Source organism: Paramisgurnus dabryanus, chromosome 12 (genome assembly GCF_030506205.2).
Source record: "Paramisgurnus dabryanus chromosome 12, PD_genome_1.1, whole genome shotgun sequence".
NCBI lineage: Eukaryota > Metazoa > Chordata > Actinopteri > Cypriniformes > Cobitidae > Paramisgurnus > Paramisgurnus dabryanus.
The window spans coordinates 11,732,121-11,758,267 of record NC_133348.1 but is presented as its reverse complement, the minus strand read 5'-3'; the positions used below and the strand labels follow the sequence as shown (position 1 = coordinate 11,758,267).

The following is a 26,147-nucleotide window of genomic DNA, read 5'->3' as shown; positions in this document are numbered from 1 at the left end:
ATCAGTGGTGTCAACACGGTTACTCTGCCTTGGTAATGGAGTTTGACGGTAACAAAATTTAACATACACATTTTGGTGTAGGACTCAGACAAAAAAAAAAAAAATCACAGTGAGAAACATTTTCACTATAGAAATCTCAAACTTTGAATCATTTGTCCAAGGCCAGCTTTAAAAAGCCATCTCAAAACAGTTGATACCTTGCTCAAGAAGCAAAACTTTCCCAAACTGAAGACTAAAAGTTGCTGTAGATAAAACTGGTATATCTGTAACCCATCAGTCTGCAGTGTCTAAACATCTTTAGTAACCTATGTGCAATAAAAACAGACAATGCACTTTTGAACAGGAAAACAAACAAGATTTATTCAATCTTCCAAAGTAACTTCATGATGTCAGGCTCCCCATCACCTGGGAGGATGTTGACTCCTCATCACAAAGTTTAGCTGTTCATACGCCTTTAGTCCAGCTGAAATAAGATCGAGAAAGAGTTAAAACTTTTGTTTTATAAGCAAACCAGTATCACTTAAAACAGAAATTCTTACCTTTACAAAGCCGATATCTTTCGCGTACTGCCTGAAGCATTGACGGCACATGTTGAGTCCGTATTTGCGGATCAGACCATGTCTGTTAGAACACACCCGGCTGCATTGAACAAGACAACAAGTTAGACATGCATACTAAAAAAAAAAATACATTTTAACTTTAACCAACCACAAGATGATGCATACAAAACTTTCATTAGATAAATACATTTTATTGATTTGCACAAGCACCAGTCAGGTTCAGCTCTACATATAAACCTCACAATTGCTGTGTTTATGAATGTAGAATCCATCACTGGAAAAAAAACTTTTAGCAGTACAAAAAAAAAATGGCTATTGCTGCATCTTCATAACAATCCTACACTGTAAAAACAATGCATCATGTGTCAAATTAACATAATTTGTTAACATAAAGTTAAAGTAACAAAAATATAAAACTTAAACATTTTTAAATAGTTTTTATAAGTTATGTCAACTTATAACAGATCAAGACATAAAAGTAGGTTGAATTGACTTATAAAAACAAAGTTGTTTTAACTTTGATGCATTTTTTACAATGCAAGGTATGGTTCATCTCTTGAACAGCATCGTTCTTTCTAAATCTATTAAAACTTATTTCAACTTAAACGGTGTTATTTTGGTTGAACTATGACAAGTAAAAAATTATATAGGAGATCATGAGCTTATTTTTGTCATGAATTATTGAATGTGTAATGTAGTTTGACTCTTTGCGATTACAAAAACGTTCATTAGAAATAGCGTGTTTTATTTTGGAAAAACTACACTTGTATTTATAAGATGATGTATCGCGGTCGTAATAAAAAAAAGGGCAGTTAAATATTTTAATGCAAAACTATAAGAAACATCCACAAGGAATGTAAGAACAACAGAAGCAGGAGAGTCTGTACCGGGCGCCATGTTAGCTCGAAGCATCACCCATGTGCTTCACATTAATAAAGCTTTAAAATTATTAACTAATAACCCAAACGACCCAAATTCGAGCGCTATCATGCAATCCGCAAATTAAACGTGTTTTAGAGTCAGAACTGACCAGGATCTGGATCCCTGGCCGAATTTTCTGGGGTGACTCCAATAGAGCTGTTGATGGCCCATGTCGTCTCTCTCGATCGGGATGTCGAAAAGGAAGTAGCGTTTGTGCGCAGGCGCAAAAAAGACGTTCTCGTTCTACGGCACGCGTTGCATCCTGCGTCGAAATCAAATGCAGCGCCGTCTAGTGGCGCGTAATAAATGGCGGTGATATATTTTACTTGAATTGATTTAACAAATGTGTGTTTTATCAAAAATATTGTTTTTTTTGTATCCATAATGTGCAACAGATTACCAGACTACACATTTTTAACATCTCTTTCTTGACAAGTCTGGAATGTAAAATCAAAGAAAATGCAGATTATATAAGGCAGGGCTTATCCCAGTCCTAGACTAAAATGCATGTTTGAGCTCCTTTAATTTAAAACACCTTGTCCTGTTTAATTTTAACATATTTCGTTGACATTGTTTTGTTTTAGGATGCAACCCTGTAGTGTTTTTGGTAAGGTATGTTTTGTAAAAACATCTTAAATTACCCAATATTAATAAGGCCTAGTCCTGGGGCTTGTCAGGGAAACCGCCCCATACTGTTGCATTGTCGGAAATATAGGGAAGAGAGGATTATATTTTAAAAAAAGATAAGTCAGACAGGAAGAAAATGGAACCTTGAAGGTATTTTTGGAACAACAGGAAAAATGGATGAAGATACCCATACAGCAAAAAATATATTTAAAAATATATTTAAAAAGAATGGCCAAAAAATATATTTTCTGAAATATTTTTCACCAATATATTTTTTGTATATATCCAAATATATTTTAAAAGTAAATACATTTTTAAGAATTACAAATATGTATTAAGCCCTCCATATATTTTAATCCAAGAAAATAAATTCACGTGGTATTGGAAAAATTTTTTTGTTCATGTTACGAACCTTTAAACATAAAATTTTTATAAAGGTTAAAATTAAACATATTTTCAACTTCAAAAATATACTTTATAAAATCAACTTGTATTTAGCATTTTTTAAATATATTTTGGCAAAAAAATACATTTTTGCCATATGAGATGTACAATTAGAAATGTATTTGATTCCCATTGAAAAACATTTTGAAATATATGTCGATATATTAAGATTAAAACTAAATATATTTCCAAATTCAATTAAGCCTAACATTCTACAAAATACATATATTTTAAATATAATTCACAAAATGTATTTGCTGAAATATATTTTGGAATATGTTTACAAATATATTTTTTACTGATATATTTTTTGTATATATCCAAATATATTTTAAAAGTAAATACATTTTAAAGCATTAAAAATATATATTTTTTTATCCAAGGAAATATGTTCACTTCATTTTGGAAGAAAAACTTTGTTTATGTTACGAACCTGTAAAAATAAAAAATTTTGTTAGCATATATTTAAAATATATTTAGGCAAAAAATACATTTTTGCCATAGGGGATGTACAATTAGAAATGTATTTGATTCCCATTGAAAAACATCTTGAAATTTATGTTGATATATTAAGATTAAAACTAAATATATTTCCAAATTCAATTAAGCATAACATTCTACAAAATTCATATATTTAAAATATATTTTTGGCCAGAGAAATTTATTTTTTACCGTATCTGTACTCAAGACGTTGTTGTGTAATATCTGAAGAATATAGGGATGTATAATAAGATTTATTTAATATTTTTCATTATTTAATCTAAAATAGATTATTTCCATGCTGCGTACTCACTCAGATACAGTAGGTGGCGGTATGCACCTGATAAGTCATGCTTGCCCGCCATAAAACGAACAAGAAGAACACGATCATAAGATGTCTCCGCCTAGTGGTTAACAAGTTGCATTACAACTGGCAAAAAATACTGTTTCTAACTGTTTTTCTAATACTATCAAATATCAGTAGGTCTCAAGACAATAAAAAAGAAAAACCTGCTGTTAAACCATATTTATTGAATTTCTTTAAACTAGATTTAGTGCTGTAATATAGTCATAAAACAGAGGAATTTGGAGGAATTATGACTGCTAAACGAAAAGAGCCCTATGCTTATGCTTACTAAACGTATTAAAAATGAATTTATTGTAAGCATTATGCATAAATATATTTTTGATATCCCAGAAGTGTGTGGAAAATGTGACGTCATGCGTGTCCTCTCGGCTGAAGCCCCCCAGAGGTTTGATTACATTGTGGGAGCCGCGCGCGCACTGCCTGTACAACATGACACGCGCTTGAATTAACATGTATTTATATGTGCACATGACAGCAGGCGTGCGTGCATACATGTTCGGTGAGTGTTTTTGCTCTTTGCATTTGTGTTTTTGTTATGGATCTGAATGCGGCACCTCTCTTAAATATTCCGCTTTAAGCATCGGTAGCCACTTAGCTAACCAGTGACAGCGAATCTGGTTCCCCAAAATATACACGTCGACATGCATGTAATCGATTATCTGTGATTTTTAATTTAATACTATAAATAATATACTCATGAAGAAACGCATTGGCATGTTTTGTTATGTTTTTTGCTTTAGCACACGCGTGCAGCTGCAATTCATGTGCGCGAGCTTCTCTTCACACTTCCCTTATTTTAAACGAATGCATTTGTGTCTAATCAAACTCATTTCACTTCTTTAAGCTGTAAGTTTGCATTATACATCAAGGCCTTGGTTTATTTATCATGAACATGTGTACATTTTACCCATAAGATTGACCATTGTTTTAGATTCTGCTCAGCCTTTAGTTTATAGAAATATTAGTGCATGCATCTGTTCAAAGATGTGTAGACTTAAACAGCTTGGCTTACATTTTTTAAAAACCATTAAGTGCTAGTGATTCAATGCAGTTTTGATAGTGAGAAATGTATAAAAGTGTTGTGTTCTCCTATTACTAGTCTTTTTACAATACCTTCATGCATTCATATATGCACAGGGGTATTTATGTTTTTGATGTATGCATTAAGAAATAATTGCCTGGTTTGATGAATAAGGGACCTGCAGTAGAGAGCAAATAATCAATTTAGGAAAATTGCCTTCAACTGTGTGTACCTCCATTATTTTTAATTCAATCGTTTTATTCCTTCTTAATAACTTATATATTTATAATAACATCAGAGAGTTTTTAAATAGCTCCAGATTCTGTTGTTTGTACTTTTATCTTTACTGTCACTGTTCTGATAGAAAGCAGGGTTACTATCGTTAACTGAAACTATTTAAAAACAGGTCTGTTCATTGAACATGTAATTAACATGTAATGTAATTACAGTAAATAAGAGACAAGCAGAACATTGGTGATGCTAAGCATTTGTTATTCATAATATTTACAATAAACCCTTTTTAAAGGGGACATATAATGAGACTTTTTTAAGATGTACAATAAATCTTTGGTGTCCCCAGTGTGCGTATGTGAAGTTTTAGCTCAAAATACCACACAGATAATTTATTTATTATAACATGTTAATATTGCAAACTTGTACGTGTGAGCAAAAATGTGGTGTTTTGAGGTGTGTTGAGTTGATCTCTGGACTAAATGTCCGTGCCATGGTTGGATAGTGCAGTTGAAGGGGTGGTATTATCCCAGTCTGACATCACAAGGGGAGCCAAATTTCAATGAATTTTTTCACATGCTTGTAGAGAATGGTTTACCAAAACTTAGTTACTGGGTTGATGTTTTTCACATTTTCTAGCTTGATAGAAGCACTAGGGACCCATGATATTAAAGGATTAGTCAATAAATAAAAAAATCCAGATAATTTACTCTCCACCATGTCATTAAAAATGTTGATGTTTTTCTTTGTTCAGTCGAGAAGAAATTGTGTTTTTTGAGGAAAACATTCCAGGATTTTTCTAATTTTAATGGACTTTAATGGAACCCAACACTTAACACTTAACTTAACACTTAACAAAGGACTCTAAACGATCCCAAATGAGGCATAAGGGTCTTATCTAGCGAAACGATTGTCCTTTTTGACAAAAATAAAATAAAATGCACTTTTAAACCACAACTTCTCATCTTTCTCCCGTCCTGTGACGCGCCCACTTCACGTAATTGCGTAATAACGTCGAAAGGTCACGTGGTACATATATGAAACGCACATTTGCAGACCATTTTAACAATAAACTGACACAAAGACATTAAATATTATCAATTGACATACAACAACGTCAAAACGGTCCTCTTTCTTCATACTTGTAAACACTGGGGCATAGTTTCGAATACATCCTCCATGACCTCTTCACGTGATGACGTATTACGTGAGGTCGCACTGGCCCATCACAGGACCGGAGATATATGAGAAGTTGTGGTTTAAAAGTGCATATTTTTATTTTTCTTGTAAAATAAAAAATTGAATTGCAAAAGCTCATAATAAAGTTACTAAAATGAAACTAAAACTAACATGAAAACTAAAAATATTAATAAAACTACAAAAATAACACTGCCACTGAGCAGATCTTGTATTCAGGTTAAGTTTAGTAATGAGGTCTGAATCCTCATGAGTATAACACTTATTTAGTTATGGGTCACATTAATACTCTTATACGCTTACTGTATGTGCGTCTCTTCTTGGATGCTAGAGGAAACTGATGGAGGTTTGGCTTAAGATGTTGTGTAATTTTAGATAATATATGTATGAGAATTTATTGTAGGCCTACAGTATGTTTAAAAAACTATCATTTTTCACGATAGACATTTAGTGTTTGGTCAGTCATAAAAAACCCTAGCTCATCTCCAGAGGATTTGCCTTTTCAGCAAATCATTTTCAGAAAGTTTCCTTTTTCATGAATAAGTGCAGAGTTGTGCTTTTGTGTACTTAGTAATTTTATGTAAATGATTATTGAAGTTATGCATTATAAATATTAAGATATTTCTAAACTTTCATCATATGTAAAAAAAAAACTGTTTTTGGTTTATTTGGGCAGGCAGAAAAAGAAGACTCCCCTTCCTCTAAGCAAAATGCCTTCTGGGATTTTTCCTCAGCAAAACTGACGTCTACCACATTCCAAAATCAAACACCAGGAAGAAACGCTTTTTTTACAGATAAAATCTGCCGGAGCAGATCTGATTCGGATAGCAAACCTGCCGCCGACGTCTCTAGAAACATCTCGCCGACCGTCCCGCAGGACGACCGCCTATCATGAGATTCCGAATTTACAAGCGTAAGGTGATTATACTGACTGTAGTTGTCATCATCTGTGGATTTGGCGTGTGGAACAGCGGGAAGCCAAAGAAGGCGGATGACATTTTTCCTAAGGAGGCGGAGACGGTGAAACGGAGCGGCAGCCAGGTCCCGGCCACGCTACCGGTCACACGGAAACCAGTCAACGAGACTCTTCCGGAAAAACAACCTGTTGCCAAGTCTGAAGTAGACAACACAACTCTGGTGTACAGAGGGATCGTGTTTCAGCTCAACTTTGACCAGACCCTCAGAAACGAGGAGAAGTTTCGCTCGGTCCGACAGAAGGACGACCTGGTGGTCGTCGTTCAAGTCCACAACCGTCCCGAATACCTCCGACTGCTCGTGGACAGTTTGAGGAGAGCGAAAGGCATCGAAAACGTCTTTCTCGTATTCAGCCACGACTTCTGGACGCCGGAGATAAACCAAATAGTCACGTCCATCGACTTCTGCCTTGTCCTTCAGATATTCTTCCCTTTCAGCATCCAGCTCTATCCTCAAGAGTTCCCAGGGAACGATCCTAGAGACTGTCCCAGGGACATTCCCAAAAAAGATGCTTTAGCGCTGGGATGCCTCAACGCCGAGTACCCCGACTCTTTCGGCCACTATCGGGAAGCCAAGTTCTCACAGACCAAACACCACTGGTGGTGGAAGCTGCATTTCGTTTGGGACAGAGTCCGAGCGCTGAAAGACCACCGCGGGCTCGTGTTGCTCATCGAGGAAGACCACTACCTCGCTCCCGATTTCTATCACCTTCTCAAGCTCATGGTCTCTTTAAAGAAGGAACAGTGTCCCGACTGCGACATCCTCTCCCTGGGTGCCTACGGACACGTCGGATATTCCAGCAAAGCCAACAAGGTGGAGGTGAAGGCCTGGAAGTCCACCGAGCACAACATGGGCATGGCGCTCAATAGAGACACCTATCAGAAACTACTCAGGTGCACGGATGCGTTCTGCACCTACGACGACTACAATTGGGATTGGTCGTTGCAACACCTCACCGTCAGCTGTCTGCCCACCTTCCTGAAGGTCATGGTCAGCGAGGCGCCTCGCGTTTTCCACGCGGGCGACTGCGGCATGCACCACAAAAAGTCGGCTTGCATGCCGAGCAGCCAGAAGACAAAATTCGACAACATTCTGCAGAGCAGCGGGAACCAACTGTTCCCAAAACAGCTGCTCATCACAAAGAGACTCCCTGCGTCCGGGGCCAAAGGTGTGGCCCCGCACGTGAAAAACGGAGGTTGGGGAGACATCAGGGACCACGAGCTCTGCAAGAGCTATCTGCGATTACAATAACTTGATCCTTTTTTTGTGTTTTTGCATCCCCTAATGAAAGCCTTTAAAAATCTTTATGGACTCTTTCTTCGTATTGCCTGTTTTATTGAAATATTCCAAATAAAAAAAGTATGTGACGTTTGGATTCGGTGGTTATGAGCATCATTTTAGTGTTATCGTTTGGGAAAAATATTTTTTGTCACCTAGGGCTGGATGATATATTGAAGATCTGCAAGAAATTTTGGCAATGAGATTAAAAATGTTGAGCATATTTGTGAGTTTGATCCAAGTGCACACACAGTCAATGATTAAATGTTTGCACTTTTCTAAAAAAGTGTCTGCCAAATGCGAATGTATAAATGAAGTATTTTAATCATGATTTTATTATCCTGCGATCTTTTTATCATCCTACAGATGCTGCATCGGATTGAATTTTACAATTACACTGTAAACCTGAATAAGATGACGAACCTTAATTTAAAAAAAAAACATTTTTTTTTTTAGTTTTTGATAAAGCTGCAAAGCTCTGAAATTTTGGAAATATTAAAAGCTGGAAACTTAGGGAATTATTTGTAATTATTTCAGTAATTTGTACAAACTGCATCACACACAAACAAGCTTCCTCGACATCTAATTCTTCTTCATCCGTGTGCCACAATTCCCATATATTCCAATTTCCATGGAAAGGTTTAAAAATTCCCAGAATTTTGCAACCCTAGTTTTTTAATCTCCTAAATTAATTCGTTATTAGGTTTGGTAGCTCAAATATTTTAGTTAATTTTACTTAAAACTCAACTTTTTAATGGCTCATTAATTGGCCAATGGTGTGATGGACAGTGCTCCCGACATATGGTGTTTGAATCCCGACTCGAGGTCCTTTGCCGATCCCATACCCGTCTCTCCACCCTGTACTTCATCTCCTTAAATACGATATATCAAATAATGGCAAAAAAAGCTTTTTAACAAAGTTAACAGAGCCTTAAAAAGGAAGTATAAAGATTTTAAAAATAAGTACAAAGATTTAGTAACTCAACAAATTTTTCACTTTCTTTCAAAAAAAATGTTTTTCTTATTACAAATAAGTCAAAACTATTTGACTTAAAATGACGAAGGAGACTCTTAGTGCTGCCATTATCTGCAAATTGTTCAAGTTATTTAAAAATAATACATTTTAATAACACAAAAGCAAGAAAAGTTATATTTAAAGATGGGGTGCATGATCTCTGAAAGTCAGTGTCGATATTTGAAATCACGTAAACAAACACGCCCCTACCCCAATAGAATCTGGATCTTCTTTCGATAGACCCGCCCCACACATACGCAACCCATGCAATGATGTTGGTTAGTAGACACGCCCCTTACTGCTGATTGGCTACAAGAGTGTTTTGGTAGTCTGCCCGAATCTCTTTTCCAAAGTGTTTTTTAAAAATCACACACCCCTCCTTTAACAGTAATACTGGATTTTTAAAATAAAATACATTCAGGTTTACAGAAATATTTCAAAAGATTTAAACGTCAAACAGTGACACATCTCATGAGTTTGATTTATTTGTTATATCACCCAGCCTTAGTCCCTTTTACATCTGTTACGAAAGATTTTAGCATTTTTGTGGAGACAGAATTTGTATGTTTGATTTTTAAAAGCATGAACTCTTTCTATGAATTATATGTGTGCATCTATATACAAAATACATGGAATGCGTACTTTTGATCAAAACTGGGCTATTTTTGATATGCAGATGAACTATTTTATATTTGCTTGAATGTGATTGATCGTTTTAAAAAAGGTTGTGCTTCATATTAAACGTATTCAAGTATTAGAATGCTTTTTAAGCTTTTGCAAGACATTAAAATTGCATTGACTCTCTCCCGGTCTTTCTTCAGCCCATTATAGATGCTTTGTCCTATTTTCACACCAGCTGCCATTATTTCTTAATATTCACAGATCTAAGTGTGAAGAAAAACGCCTGCTGTAGGGTAATGACATACTGAAGTCTTATGACTACTAGTATAGTGGACTCATTCAGTGTCCTATTTTACTCAGAGATGAAGTACATTACTGGGTGTGTGAATGTTGACATTGGGGCGGTTTCCTGCACAGGGCTTATCCTAATCCCAGACTAAATTAATTTAAAAACACCTTGTACAAACATATCTTAACATATATCAGTACCATTGTTTGTCTCAAGATGCACATCAGAATAGTTTTTTGTATGGTGTGTGTTTGTAAAAAATACTAAAATGTCTCAATATAACTAAACCACAGTCCTGAATTAATCCAAACCTTGTCCAGAAAAAACTACCAGATGGATTGATGTGTTGACAGCCACATCACAATTTCTTATGTTAATCATTATTTTTAGGTGAACTGTCCCTTTAAGTAGGCTGCTTGCATAAGGTTACCTTGACACTTGTTTGATGAAGCTTAAACGAACATGCCGACTTTTTACCTAATTCACCATATCCCCCAGAGTTAGATAAGTCCATAAATACTTTATTCATCTCTGTGTGTTCCCTTACTCTGTCTGACGCACCCACCGCTAGCTTAGCTTAGCACAAAGACTGGAAGTGAATGGCTCCAGCTAGCATACTGCTCCCAATAAGTGACAAAATAACGCCAACATTTTCCTATTTATATGTTGTGATTTGTATAGTCACAGGTTGTACAAATAACAAGGTCATATAAGACACAGAAATCTTTTAACCGTAAAGTGCTGTAAACTAAGTGCTCTTCCGCCATACAATATAGTTCTCATTTTTGATCCGTTTAAAAAATCGTCAACTTTTATTTTGTGCCACCATATTTACTCGTGTAACAGTCTTTAAATAGGGAAAACATGAAAGTGTTTGGTGGCTTCTAAATTAATCAGTTTTTGGATCCTAAGGAATGAATGGGTCTAGGCTAAATGCTAACACATTCACGATGTGCTGTACAAAGATTAAGTGCAGGCATTGAAGAAAAGATAGCGATGTATTAATTTGTCTAAGTTGAGGTAAGAACATAGTCAAATATAAAAAACTGTGGTGTTTTCCTTTAACAGGTTCTTTACATCGATACCAAAGAACAAGCATTTCTTTTATACCTTTTCAATGTAATGTATTTCAATTTTAATAACATTGCACTCTTGCTTCAAGTATTTGCTTTGGTTTAATCCACAAGTTGGTAACTGAAAGGTTATAGGTTTGAATCCTCTTAAACATCACCATTACACCCTTGATCAAGATCAAGGGCTTCAGGGTTACAGCTTTAAGAGGCAGACATGGTTTGGATTAATCCAGGACTAGGCCTTGGTTATATAAGAACATTTAAGTAGTTTTTACAAATATACCTTACATAAAAAAACATTGTGTGAATTTTGAGTCAAAAATGGCACTGATCAGGGGGTAACGCATTACAAGTAACCCACATTACGTAATAATATTACTTTTCTGAAGTAACGAGTAAAGTAACGCAATACTTTATAAATGTACACATTAATAGTTACTTTTTTTTTAAAGTAATGCAAGTTACTTTTCAGTTTAATTAATTCAAATTAAAAATAAAATAACCAGCCAGAGCTTGACATTTTTGCGATCATAAAAAATACCTGCAAAGCCTGAAAGAGTTCAAGCCTCAGCAAAGTAAGGAAAAAGTAACGCAAAAGTAACATAACCATTACTTTCCTTGAAAAGTAACTAAGTAACACAATTAGTAACTTTTTTCGGGGATGTAACTTAATATTGTAATGCATTACTTTTAAAAGTAACTTTCCCCAACACTGCTGATATATATGTCAAATTAAATAAAGAGACAAATCTGCATACTTAAGATCGTTTTAATTTTTTATATACATACATATATATATATATATATATATAAATTCCTCTGTATTAGAAATACAAGTGTGTCTATCTTGTATAATCATTATTTCAACCATCATAAATCCTTAATTTACAATATTTACACATTATACAATAACCCGTTTCTTCGGAAACAATATTAAAATAAATGTTCAGAAAGATATTTAGTTCTTACACTTTTATAGCATTTCCAGGAAGTCTTTTAAAACTCAAATGATAAAGCCATTTTCTTCTAATTATTTAGTGCAAAAAATATTCTCCTTTTCACTCTTTAACAAAAGCACAATTGCAACATCCACGCAGGGCTGATGGAGGTGGCGATAAGCATTACCGAAACACATCAGTATCTTACAATGTGTTTTTGTTGCAATGATGAGAGAGAAAGACGGACGCAACATAATCAGTGCAAAACCAGAGCCGTGACGCATCATCTGTTCTGAGATCAGTCATCAAATGAGGAAACATGAAGGTTGTGTGTAATAATCATAAGGTGGGGGAATGAACCAAACAACAGCAGTAAAACACAGCAAGGGAAGAATCATTGAAAAAACTGAATATCGGTTCAAGTCCACAATCGTTATGGGCAAATCTTACAGGAAATCAAAAATCATTTCTTATGCAAACTTTAATTTCTTCAGTCTTCGGACTTTATGGTTGACAGGTTTCCTGATGTCACCTTTGACCCCCGATGAGTCCTTCTAAGCATACATGACAACATTCACGTGCCACAGCCGTTGTGATGCGTCTGTAGATCTGCGTAAGGTCCTGCTCGGCTCACATCCGCCTCGGAGTCCAGTTAGCAGCACGATCACAGTAACTACACCACCGTCCCGCTGGGAGAGTTTGTTGGGTTTTGAGACGTCAAAAGGCCCTGCAATGAGATTAAAATGAGAGGTAAATTAAAAATAAAGTGACTATTGAAAGACACCATACGTAGTTTTCACCGCTATATTTCTCTAAACAAAGACAACAGCCACAGCTGTTGTAGTCATCACCTTCAATATCGATAAGAATTGATCTGACAGGACTTACAAATCATGTTTATGGATGATGTAATGAAATACGTTTTTTTTTTATCATTTTAGGTATCTGCAAATTTGCTTGTTAAAACAGTTGTAAAAATCAAATCATGCACAAATGTAAATGTAAGTAATTAAGGCTGCAACAACTAATCGATAAAAACGATAAAAAGCGATAGTGACATTTTTTGGGATTTTCACAAAATGACAACCAGGAAAATTTTCTTCTAAAAATATATAAACATACAAATATATCAAATGAAAGAACAGACCCTCTGCTTTCAAACAAACAATAAACAAAACAGGAAATATGGGTATCGTTTAAAAAATATTTTCTTAGCAAAAAGCTGAAATAATTGCATTTTTGTGAAGGTATTTTGTTAGAGATCAGATTCAGAACGATGACCAAAACATACATGGAGTGTAAAATTATTTTTTGGCTTCAGTTTTTGTATAAATTGGGTAAGTGCGCCATCTAGTGGATAATCGTGGTATTACGTATAACCATAAAAACTCATCAGGAAATTGTTTTTAATGCACATGTTTTCTCTTAATTGACGAGATAATTCGTCAATGGCGGGGAGAGAGTTAATTTCATCATCGTTTAGTTGGTCTGTGATGTCACATGCTCCCGCACCACTGTTGGACAGCGCGGACAACGCAAAATGTTCACTTATAGTTAAAGTCCGATGCTGTTTCTTCATTTTATTGGATTAGTTGATTAATCGGAAAAATAATCGCCCACTTAACGATTATAAAAAACAATTGTAATGCAGTGTTCACATCAGACGCGGTAGAGACGGCAAGCGCGAGTGATTTACATGTTAAGTAGGGATGGGTATCGTTAAGGTTTTAACGATATTACTACTCTTACCGGTACTGCTTAACGGTCCGGTGCTTTAACGGTATTCTTATCGGTACTTTGGCCAATGTTAACATTTGATCACGAACCTATGTTCACATGATTAAGTTAATTATGTGTCTGCATTTCATTATTACAAATTAATTCCTGGATATCATTTCTAAATATTGTAAGATTAAAAATAAATATAGGAATTTATTACTTGGTCACAACTTGTCACAGCCCCCTATGCTGATAGTGATCAAAGACTATTGTCACAACTGTTTATCCAATACAGTGGGGGTTTTAGGTGGTTTTCTGATTGGTCAGTTTGAATGTATTATGTTGGGTTTGGTCAAGTACATTGGGGGTTAAGGGGATCTTCTGATTGGTCAATTTGAATGTATCAAGTTAGGTTTAGTCACATGGTCAAGAGATAGAGGATAAAGGTCAATGTTTTTATGAGCTCTGGGCCTTTGCATTTTAGCTTTTGCCTTGCATTGGCCTTTTCCCCTTTCCTTTCTTTCTTCACCTAAGTTCTGGGGTTCGGGCCATTAGGCCTAGATTTCAGTTCTCAAGTGTGAATCTCTTTCTTCTAAACTTTCTTTCTCTGTTCTCTATCTTATCAGGTAATATCTCATATACATTGGAAACAGTCAATTGTTTGTATTATTTACCATTTCATGCATTTATAGTGTAACCATTTCAACTGTAACTTTAAGTCAGTACTGTAATTAAACCTTTTCATTTACAAATTTGTTGTTTAGTTTTGATTTAGTGTTAATACTTAAACGCTCCATATTGCAATACAATATATTCATACTCTAGCAACGCTCTCAGACATATTGTGTCCGAAACCGGGGAACGATTGCAGTTTTGTTCCCCTTCCGAAACCTGAGATCCCTTACAGTTTGGTGGCCCGTACGGGGATCCCTTGCGGTGAGTTTTCTGAGTTTTACTTTGATTGATCAACTAAATGAGGACTTTATCACAGTTAATCCTGTGAATGTGTTAAAGGCCTTCTGACCACACAGTGGGTAAGTCTGTTTTCATTGTTTCATGGCATGGTTAGTAAAATCTCCATTTGCATGAATTGTATGAAACGGAAATTAAAAGGACCTTAAATAGTCCTAACATTGTTGTACAGTTAGAGATTATTTCAGATTATCTCCTCGGGGATGGAAGGGAGTAACTCCAGTAATGATATATTGTTTGATTTATGGAGCGAGAAAGTTGAATCTACACTTTATAAATTATATAGAAAGGGTCTGGATTACTACGCTACCACTGATGATATTCTCACATGGTGGCGCATGGTTGGTGTTGAACAAAGAAAATCCAAACATGCTGACACCATTGAGGCTTTGAATTTCATGACGTGCAAGCAGCTACGTAAAAATACTGGAATTATTAAGTCAATCCTGAATGCTAAAAATGATGAATTGGGAACCAAAAATGCTGAATTACAAAAGTCAGAGGCAAAGATCCAAAATCTTCAAACTCAGATAGATCAACTATCATCTGAGCAGTTAGCCCTGGCTAAACAGTGTGAGAAGTATAAAGACATTATTGCAGATGTAAGGGCTAAACTAATTGTGCGAGACACCAGGTCTCCCCAAACGCTTAACAGCAATGGGACTAAAAAAGATGCTACTTGTACTAAAGAGAATGTATTTTCCAGAACCCAGAAAAGTGTTCCTATTTCAGCAATTGGGGTGATGCATCAACATGCTGGAACAGAACCGCATGATGTGAATGAAGCATTAGAGAGTCACAGACCTCCTGAAACTCCAGTAGAACCAAGCTACAGACCCGGTGGCAAAATGAACAGGCTTTGTAGTTCCTGTCACAAAATAGGCCATACAGAGGAGAAATGCTGGTCACTGGGCAGGGGCAGACCTCCACCTTATTATTTAAAATGTAGGAAATCACTTTCTAAGGACAGATGTAAGCAATCTGGTTTTGCAGGTAAAACCATCACTGAGTTAACTGCATTGTTCATGCAAGGACTCCAGCTGCTAACCTCACTTGCTAGTGGCTTAGCAGCCAGTTAGCATGTGTTTAACATTCTCATTACAACGATCCTGTTTGCATTTTCTGATTTGTAATTGCTCGTAATGCATTGTTGTTTCTATAGAACACAAATTCTAGTTGTTTGTTGTACTATATGTACACATAGGCTAATGAAGTTAATTTCTTATAACACTTGACTGTTTCCATTGTAAGTGTTGGACAAAACATTTAAGTGATAGGTTGTTGAAGCTACATGTATTCTAGACCAGTCGTCTTGTGTTAATGGAATAACTTTTGCTCTTGAAATTGTCTACCAGTTTCAAGTTGTATGTGTTTCTATGTTGAATGATTTGTCTCCTAAGTGGTAAACTCTGCTATTCCTTGTATAGCTGCAGTAAGACCCTAAAGAGGAGCACAAAAATGCCATTTGGCTACATTGTGTTATATAATTGCATTAATGAAAATGTTTTACCTCACAACAGGATCCAGTAGCACTTTTACCATGCTTCCTAACTAAAAATACAGGTGTGAGAAGATTTACAGAGCCAGATTACAATCTCATACTTATAATATCAAACTGGCTCCCTGTTTTAACAACAGGAACAAATTTGCATCACAATTTTATCTTCCTCACATTTGTTGCAGCATGGTATTCACACATAGCCTCAGTTAAATTCAATCCCATAGCAAACAAAATTTGCCTCACATCAGTCATTATTTTAAACTGTCTGATGTCAAGCATCTGTTTTGGTTTCTTTTCATAAAGTTTGATAAGTTTTATGTCTCAAATATTGAAATCTTGATAAAGAGTTATTTTTATGTGTAATAATTTCATTAATTTTGCTATTATGTTTCACATTTAATTTGCTTTTTATGTAAGACATTTAAAAACTATCATGTTCTTTGTTCTCATTTTGTTCATTTCATTTGTATTGGTTATACTGGAAAATTAAGATCTTTAATATCATGTATTTGGTTACACTAAATATCTTGTTGTTGTTGCTCCTACTGACAAAGTGGGTTGTTAAAAATAACATTTGCTAAGTTAAAAAAGCATTGTAGTTACATGTTTCCAAAAACAATGTAAGAGCTTTTATTATTTTTTCTTTTATTCTCACCTTGACCATGTTTTAATGTATTTGACAGGGATTTAAGGCTGAAGACCAATCTGACCATTTAAAAGTTGAGTAACAAATGCCATATGCTTAGCTGTATGTTGTGCCATTTGCTTAAATCACAGGATTCCTGCTGTTTCACATTTTGGGTGTTGCCTCAAAGAGAAGGACAAAAGTGAAGACCCCCTTCAGGGCCTGTTCTTGTGAAGGTGTGAAGTATCGATAGAAATCTGCATAACTATGAAAGGTGCAATTCCATTCGATGAAGCCTTTCATGCAGGGCTGAAAGGAGAAGAACGTCTTCAAGTCTCATCAACCAGCAACCAGTTTGGACAATAAGTCTGAAGATGACCACTCCACACAACTGAAAGCATAATCTTATGAACTGTGTCATCATGGATCTTTCTACGTATGGCCCATGTTGCCAAAGGGCGGATTGTAAGATTAAAAATAAATATAGGAATTTATTACTTGGTCACAACTTGTCACAGCCCCCTATGCTGATAGTGATCAAAGACTATTGTCACAACTGTTTATCCAATACAGTGGGGGTTTTAGGTGGTTTTCTGATTGGTCAGTTTGAATGTATTATGTTGGGTTTGGTCAAGTACATTGGGGGTTAAGGGGATCTTCTGATTGGTCAATTTGAATGTATCAAGTTAGGTTTAGTCACATGGTCAAGAGATAGAGGATAAAGGTCAATGTTTTTATGAGCTCTGGGCCTTTGCATTTTAGCTTTTGCCTTGCATTGGCCTTTTCCCCTTTCCTTTCTTTCTTCACCTAAGTTCTGGGGTTCGGGCCATTAGGCCTAGATTTCAGTTCTCAAGTGTGAATCTCTTTCTTCTAAACTTTCTTTCTCTGTTCTCTATCTTATCAGGTAATATCTCATATACATTGGAAACAGTCAATTGTTTGTATTATTTACCATTTCATGCATTTATAGTGTAACCATTTCAACTGTAACTTTAAGTCAGTACTGTAATTAAACCTTTTCATTTACAAATTTGTTGTTTAGTTTTGATTTAGTGTTAATACTTAAACGCTCCATATTGCAATACAATATATTCATACTCTAGCAACGCTCTCAGACATATTGTGTCCGAAACCGGGGAACGATTGCAGTTTTGTTCCCCTTCCGAAACCTGAGATCCCTTACAATATTATACATATATTTATTAATGCACCAGCGTGAAAGCTGCAGAAAAAATACTCTAAATAGGATATTTAGGCTAAATAAATGTTTACATGCTGATTTTTCTTTATTTGGGATTTTAAAAAGAAGTAGAAAATATGTTGAATGCATAACGTTCAGCATTTCTCCCAAAAGAAATCAACAGAATTTCAACATAAGGTAAGCAAACCAATTAGGGAGATTGTACATTTATTTTAAATGACGTGAACAATGTTGATTCAACATGATTTTAGCATACATGCCTGACGTTGATGCGGCAACCACCAGAGATGATGGTTGAATTTTGCAGGCTGCGACCTTCTAAGGACCTATTTTAAGACCGATTGCGTCACAGCAGCGCGACTTGAGGCTGTGACTTGTGTTAATATTATTCTGTTTATGTTGCGTATTTCTAAGGTTGATTAATTTTATATACTGTTGAATAGTTTAATCTACATCAACGTGTCATATTTTCTAAAATAAATGAATATTTTTCTGATTCCATATTTATTTAAATAAGTCAGAAACGTCTCCGCTGTGTCCTGCTGACAGGCGCGGTGGGCGCGTGCAACAGGGGCACGTTCAATCTCACACCGGTGCGCAACGTTTTGCTACGGTTTCCGGGTTGAACGACATGTTTCCTGGAAACGGTGTGCAACGGAATGCAACAGGTTTTAAAAGCGTTTTCTCTTGTTTGGTGGGTGTGTCAGAAATGTCGGCCCAATCAGCGGCAAGATGTATAAAACCACGCGGTAGTAAAGAGACAGCTCGCTCAATGGGTTCAAGTTGGAATGTTGTCTTTCATTCTGGACGGCAAGGTCAGTGACTGTAACCTCGAGGGTATTTTACAGTATTAAACACACATTTATAACGATTTCATCAGGCTTCAGAAACATTTAAAAAAGAACACAAAGAATGGCCTCTCAGCTACCGTAGTTGCAACTCTTGCGTCATCACAACAGGGTGTTCAATGCATCACCGTTTCTGTTTAATAAACGTTGTGTAACGTTTTGTCGGGGCTGAACGCAGCCCAGGTGACGCAAATTATAGGTCCTCCGAGGGTTAGACTGTCTCATTTCAGTTCTCTTCGCGGACTTCTGAGGCTGCCACCTTGAAAGACAGAGTGCTCCCCTTTTAAGGTTGTATGCTTAGAAGGTCGCAGCCCTTGAATTGGGACACAGCTTCTTTCTGCACGTAATACACTTTTGAAAGATGCTTTGACAGATTGCTTGTGTTTCCGCCCTTACATGCAAACATCTTGTTGCACTTACCTGTATGACAACGAGCGTTGTCTGCATCAACTCTAGTGAAGTATAACCGCACTTTTGAACGTTTTGCTCTATTCGCCATCGTCACTCTTTGTATTAAGAGGTAGTTTTCGTGCTGTTATGCGTGTGCGTGCGGCGCGCTCGTTGTTGTGGTTGTGTTTGACAGACAGCCAGCCTCCGCGGCGCGCATGAGAGATCTCGCAGATCTCACAGACAAACGTCTTAATCGCAAATTAGAAATGTTTGGTGAGATAAAATGTGCACGAAAACATTATTAAGCAAGAATACATAGTACATTTATTTTAATTTTTTTCTCCAGGACCCAAAGCAGAACCGATAGCGTCAGATCTTACTGATACTACGGTCTTTCATAATTTAGCCCCGGGGCCAGTTTAATACCGGGTTTCGGTACCCATCCCTAATGTTAAGTCAATGGAAAGACGCGATTAGGCATCCTGCGACGCGTTCCGCGCGAATTGAGCGTTGCCGCGGGAAATGCACGATTTAAAAAATTTGAACTTCGGCGGGTTTCTGCGCTGCGTTAACCAATCGGGACCTTGCTGTAGTAGTGTCGTGTTTACAGGAAGCGAGTGAAGTCTCAGCGGACTTGCAGAAGCCCCTCCCATGACGCAAATTTCTGCGTGAATGTCTTGAATGACTAGAATTTCACCCGTAGCTTTCATGCGCGAATGAAGCGAGTAAACTCAAATGTTCAAATGTCTCTACCGCGGCTGGTGTGAATGCACCATTAGTTGAAGCCCACAAATAATATTGAGATATATACTGTGTATTAGTGTTGGGCGATATGCCGCATTGTAAGATCACAGATACACAATAGTATCGGGGGGCGGGGCAATAATTTACTCATTTATTTACTGGTTTTAAACCCCTGTGCACCCTCTAGTGCAAGGAAATGACAGAATGCGTGCATTACAAGTCCAGGTGCGTGAGGAAAAGCACGCAATGTGCATGTTAATATGAAACTATGATGATAATAATAGGGATGCACCGATACCACTTTTTTGGAATACGAGTACGAGTATTTGCATTTCAGTACTTGCCGATACCGATACAGAGTACTTAATAAAAAAACATGATTTAAATTTACAGGTAACAGCTTTAGTCATATAATTTAACAAAAAAACAAAGGACTAGTTTTCCAGTTTGTTGTAAACTATGCCTCTTTGGACAACACAAGAGGCATTAACCCCGTACACGCCGCTCAAACATAGACATTTCTCAGACCGTGGTATCGATTCCAGGTATCGGGGAACTTTTAACGAGTACTTTTGAAAATGTGGTATCGAGGCCGATACCCGATACCAGTATTGGTATCGGTGCATCCCTAGATAATAATAATAGCTATCGCAACTATCGTCATATGTCTGACGATCCTCGATGCACGATAATATCGTCTATCGGCACAACCCTACTGTGTATAAAAAATTACTCACCACTTTGCCAGGCCGTGCCCAAGTGCAGATGAAACCCTCCTGGCAGGCTGTGACCAGACAGTCATCCAAGAAGATCAACACAGTAAGACGCTCGTGAGCAATTTTCTTACACACCAGTGGTTCCAGTAAAGGTATCTCCTCTATGCGCGGACACAGCACCGTGCCCAGCGTCCTGGCGGCGTCTGCTTTGGCTGCGCGCGTGCCGATCAGCTGGCTGAGCTTGTCGGTGCTCTTGTTGCTGATGTAGCTCATGCTGTGATTGCGCTTGTGGTCTTTGTCGGCATTGCGTTCCTTGCGCACTTCGTGGAGTGCCAATGTTGCGAATTTGCTGACACCAGTGGCTATCAAAGCACTGTCCATGATGCTGGTGGGCTTGTGGCTATTGGGACTACTGCCTCCTGTTGGCGAGGAATGGGGCAAACTGTTCGAACGGGGCAGAGGGGGCGATAAGGAGTTTGAGGGGGCACTGCTGCCGCTACTGCTTACGCTGTTGTTACCGTTAGTACCGAGAGTCACCGTATCTGCTCCGGGGCCTGACGCGTTCATGGCGTTTGTGAGAGTTCTCGTTCTAGATAAAGGAAACAGAATATCTTCGGTAAGGTCCCATAAGCACAGCTGGGTGTCCTGACCCACCGAGCCGAACCGATACGTGACGTTGACCGGTCGTCCCTCCGTCGAGTTTCTCTTGGACAGCCTGGACAGGGAGCTGTTCGTCCGCTCTCGACTTCCGTTGGACTGAACTTGCTCTTGGAAGTCTTCGTCGCTCCCGCTGAATTCGGTGGGCGCTTCGCAATCCTGCACGCTGGTAATGCAGTGATCGAACGCAACGACGCTCACCCACGATTTGTGCCCGCGGCCGCGCGCGATGACCCTGCAGTCTGAAAATGACCACACTGTCACCAGGTCGTCTTCTCCGCCAGTCACGATGTAACGCCCGTCTGGACTCCAGCACACGCAAAGCAGTCCACCGAAGTAGCTCTTCATGGTGCCGTGGAGCTCTGCCGTATCGAAACAAAACACCCGTAGGAAACCGTCCTGGCAGGCGCATGCCAGAAACTTTCCGTCGGGGGAAAAGGCGAACTCGTTGACTGCACCCTCGCCAACCGTCCAGCGGAGAAGAGGATTGCGAGCCGTTTTGCTCTTGCCGGTGTGCACGGCGTAGTTTTCTCCTTGCTTCAGGAGCTGGTAATGAGGCGGAGTTGTGCCGCACGTGTGCTCCACGTTGTACAGGTACAACGATCCGCTACTGTGTGACACCAAAAACAGATTCTCTGAACCGGGAACCCACTTCAAACACGTCACTGGCGATTTGTCGACGAGTCTCTGTTGGAACAAACAAAAATTAAGACATTAATATATGAAAGGTCCATGTCACATTTCACCCTAAAATTAAATAAAACAAGAAATTATATATATATACTGGAGCAAAATGTGATTGTTGTGTAATTGCCAGTTATGCAGAATAAACTTATAAAGACTCACGTCTTCATTGAAAAGTTTGCTTGTTTCCTTTTTGATGGGGTCAATGAGCTGAACCTGTCCTGCAGAGAAGCCCACTAACAGAGAGACGCTGTCAGCCGTGGCCGTGAGAGGGTTCGAATCGTGACATGTGGGAAGTGTTCCCTTATAAATCCTCTTGTCTATGGGTTTGCTCAAGTCAGCAGCCTGTTCAAATCAGAAAATAACCATCAATTAAACATCTATAAGAACAAGTTACATAACTGCTTAACATTTTAGCTTGTAACCATTTTAAACATCTTTAAAAGTCATTTATTTTATTAGTCTTGCAAGATGAGGAATTTTAAAATGTCTTGTAGTATCGCCCTATAATTGGTATCTGTAAATAAAAGCAAGAGTGTCTGTGTGCGCACGCGTCGGCGAGTAAAGTAAAAGTTTAAAGGAGTAGTCCACTTTAAAGATGGGGTCCATTGACTTTTTATAGTAGGAAAAAAATACTATGGTAAGTCAATGGGCCCCATCTATAAAGTGGACTACTCCTTTAAACTGTCAAAACTTTAAAACGCATGCAAATAAAAAAAATGTCCGACATGTGCAATGTCCGCGATTGATTTGTGTTGTATAGACGGTTATAGCAGCAACAACATAAACAACCGGCTTTGTGGACTAAACATTACTTCTGGTAGACTTTAAAGGGACACTCAACTTTTTTTTGGAAAATATGCTTATTTTCCAGCTCCCCTAGAGAATTGATTTTAACAGTTTTGGAATCCATTCAGCCGATCTCTGGGTCTGGCGGTACGACTTTTAGCATAGCTTAGCATAATCCATTAAATCTGATTAGACCATTAGCATCACGCTAAAAAGTAACCAAAGAGTTTCCATATTTTTTCAATTTAAAACTAGGGCTGGGCAAAAAAATAGATTTTTCGATTAATCGATTTTTTTAAGTGGTCAATTCAAAGTCGGTTCTCGAAGAGCAGAATCAATTTTTCTTTTATATTTATTTCCGCAAACATTAACGTAATCATTAACATTTTTGCCTTGCGCGATATTACCAAGGACTGAGAGGCGAGCCTGTCATTCATTCATTCAGTGCTTAAAATGGCGGTTTTAGGTGCTTCATCGACCTTGATGCCAACTTCACATTAAAAGTCAGAGGTATGAAAGCATTTTAGATTTCGCAAGCAAGATGACAACGAAAGTGTTGTGGGTTTTAATTTCTTCTTATTAATTACCCACTTGTAAACTGCTGTTCGCTGTTCTTTTTTATTAATATGGTTTGTATTAAATCTATATTCATTGAGTTGAATCAAGAATTGAGTATAAAAACCGACCCGAGAACCAGAATCGGAAATTGAATCGAGAATCGAAATTGAATTGATTTGATAGCTTGTGAATCGAAATTGAATCGATCTGGAACACCTGAATCGATACCCAGCCCTATTTAAAACTTGAGTCTTCTGTAGTTACATCGTGTACTAAGGCCGACAAAAAATTAAAAGTTGAGATTTTCTAAGCCGATATGACTAGGAACTATACTCTCATTCTGGCGTAATAATCAAGGACTTTGCTGCCGTAACATGGCTGCAGCAGGCATAGTGATATTACGCAGTGCCCGAAAATAGCCCCCTTGGTTACTTTCAATAGCTGGGGACTAAAAAACCGTGTGTGCATCAGATGATACCGTCTATATGCTGTTTGATGGGCATGTGACGCATCGCGTTGTTAGGACTGAGCGCTTCCTCATCAAAATACCCTTTTTTCTATAAAGGCAGAAAATGAAATTCAAATTTGCAGGTCACACAGGAGCAACGGTTTGTAAAAATGGTCTCAAATTGTGTCCGCAATCAGGAGCCCTATGATGACAAAAGTAAACAGAACGATCGGTTCATGAAATCGTCAAATTTAGCGAGTACTGATCAAGTCATTTAATGTGATGTTCGACCGATTCCGATCTGCGGCCGATCAATCGGAGCATCCCTACAAATCAGACATATTGACCGATGGTTTAAAAACAGTCGATGATCAGGGCAGATAATTTTTTTTTAGCAATAAAAGGGGCGGGAATAAAAGCAAAACCAACATTATCTATCGGTAAATAATCAAATATGGGTATAGGCACAGAAATTTTGTATCGGTGGATCCCCACTTGTAGTCTGTCAATTAATATGACCTCATAACATCTGCATGCACAGTTGTGCCGAAACTTTTGATACAGATTGCATTTTTATGTCAGCTGTATTATAAACACAAAGTTGACCAAACAACATAACACAAGTAAGCTAGCTTATTAAATTGTTGTTAGCATTTGCATGCATCAGTGCTGTACATATTATTTACACAACATTAAAACAGAAAACAACAAGTAAACCCCTTATGCATAAGTCAGGATTCGGCCAAAACCACCGAACAACCATTACATTGTTGGCAACATTTGCATGCATTAGTGTTGTAAACAATACACAAAGTTGCATCACAACGCAACAGGTAAACCTCCCAAAACCACATATATTAACCAAAATCCCCCAAAGTTATTGATTATTCTTTATAACGTGGGTAGCATTTGCATGCATCAGTGTTGTAAACAATATTTACACAAAGTGCACAGTTTACCCCCCCTCCCTAAAGGTGACTGGCGGAATCCAATGGCTTTTCCTGGCAATTTACATGGATTAGTACACACATGCACGCGTAAAACGCATTCACATATACTCATTTAAAGCTGATGATGTGTTTCCAGCAGCTGTCATGTCTTTACCTTTCGGACGCCTTTATAAATGTAAAAGTAAAGCTCACGGCCCACATTGAAGCAGATTCGCTCGCCGTTACCGGACTGGTCGTTCACGTTCACGAAAGAGACTTTCACCGGGTTCGAGCCCTGCGAATTGAACGGCACGCGGTTGGGCCGGCTGTACTCGGAGTTCGGCAAGAGTTTATAGACGCCCTCCCGTGTGGTGAATTGAGTTTTAATTTCGTTCGTCTCCTTCCCACCTCCCTCCGCCGCCATATTTGACATTAGTATTCATTCCGCTTCGTGCACGAGCATGCGCGTCCGCCTCCTTCTCCTTCCGCGCGGGACAGTCAACGACGCGCACGCCAGCTGCTTCCGCTGTGGTAATCGAAGCGTTGCTGTAAAAATTACTTGAACAAATTATTTCCCACAGAGAAAATGCACACTTGATTTTTGTGTGATTCAAGTTAATGAACTAAACTAGGTTTTGAAGTAATAAAAAATAAATAACCGAGGGGCATCCGCGTTGGAATCGCTCTCGCGATACTTTGAAAGATTTTTTAAGATAAATTGCATTTCATTGTTCTACTTCCAAACATATACTACATGAGACTGCTTATTAGTGTTTATACGAGTTTATTAGCTACGAGTTTATTAGCTCGTTCTAATAGAATAAAAAGTGAGATCACATGCGCGTGAACCTCATATAAATGTCCACAGAAAGTGCGTTTTGTGAATTGTCCAGATCATGTACAAAGTCTTGCTCTCTCTTTGTGAGTCTCTCTCCACTAAAAAAGTAAGTTGATCTTATGCAAGGGAATCTACTGGAAAACTGCAGTGCCATCCTCCGGTCGCCAAACAACTTCCATCTAGAAAATCTGGATTGTTCCGCGCGTGCTTGATCAGCATATCCACGTTTTATATTTATTTAACATGACACAAAGTAAATAAATAACGTTTAATTTACATAACACCATTTAAACAGGTATTTTGTGTTTTATACATGTAAGATACAGACAGGAAAAGACATATTTTAGTATTTACTATAGTAAATTGTAGTAGATTTCTTATATAATATCATTTTAAAATATACAATAGTAATTATTAAGGTAAAATAGTATTTTCTATCGTTTATCATTTCACTATCTTTATAAAATACTGTGGTGTAGTATTTACTGTAA

General features: G+C 37.6%; 3 protein-coding genes across 3 annotated transcripts; 1 reads left to right on the top strand and 2 right to left on the bottom strand.

The window, feature by feature from the left end:
* Positions 1-333: 333 nt before the first annotated feature.
* Positions 334-1,716, bottom strand: rps29 (ribosomal protein S29). The gene is made up of 3 exons (XM_065256425.1): positions 1,591-1,716; positions 540-639; positions 334-463 (listed from the first exon to the last, which is right to left on the bottom strand). Exons 1-3 carry the CDS (start codon positions 1,650-1,652, stop codon positions 455-457), a joined length of 171 nt encoding a protein of 56 aa, XP_065112497.1. The 5' UTR covers positions 1,653-1,716; the 3' UTR covers positions 334-454.
* Positions 1,717-3,747: 2,031 nt separating this feature from the next.
* Positions 3,748-9,920, top strand: mgat2 (alpha-1,6-mannosyl-glycoprotein 2-beta-N-acetylglucosaminyltransferase). The gene is made up of 2 exons (XM_065256426.1): positions 3,748-3,898; positions 6,525-9,920. Exon 2 carries the CDS (start codon positions 6,740-6,742, stop codon positions 8,072-8,074), a length of 1,335 nt encoding a protein of 444 aa, XP_065112498.1. The 5' UTR covers positions 3,748-3,898; positions 6,525-6,739; the 3' UTR covers positions 8,075-9,920.
* A 1,968-nt stretch (positions 9,921-11,888) lies between these two features.
* On the bottom strand, positions 11,889-25,299 carry wdr20b (WD repeat domain 20b). Its single transcript, XM_065256429.2, has 4 exons — positions 24,994-25,299; positions 22,257-22,439; positions 20,775-22,097; positions 11,889-12,764 (listed from the first exon to the last, which is right to left on the bottom strand). The coding sequence occupies exons 1-4, from the start codon at positions 25,249-25,251 to the stop codon at positions 12,711-12,713; spliced, it is 1,818 nt and encodes a 605-aa protein (XP_065112501.1). The 5' UTR covers positions 25,252-25,299; the 3' UTR covers positions 11,889-12,710.
* Between the last annotated feature and the right edge of the window lie 848 nt (positions 25,300-26,147).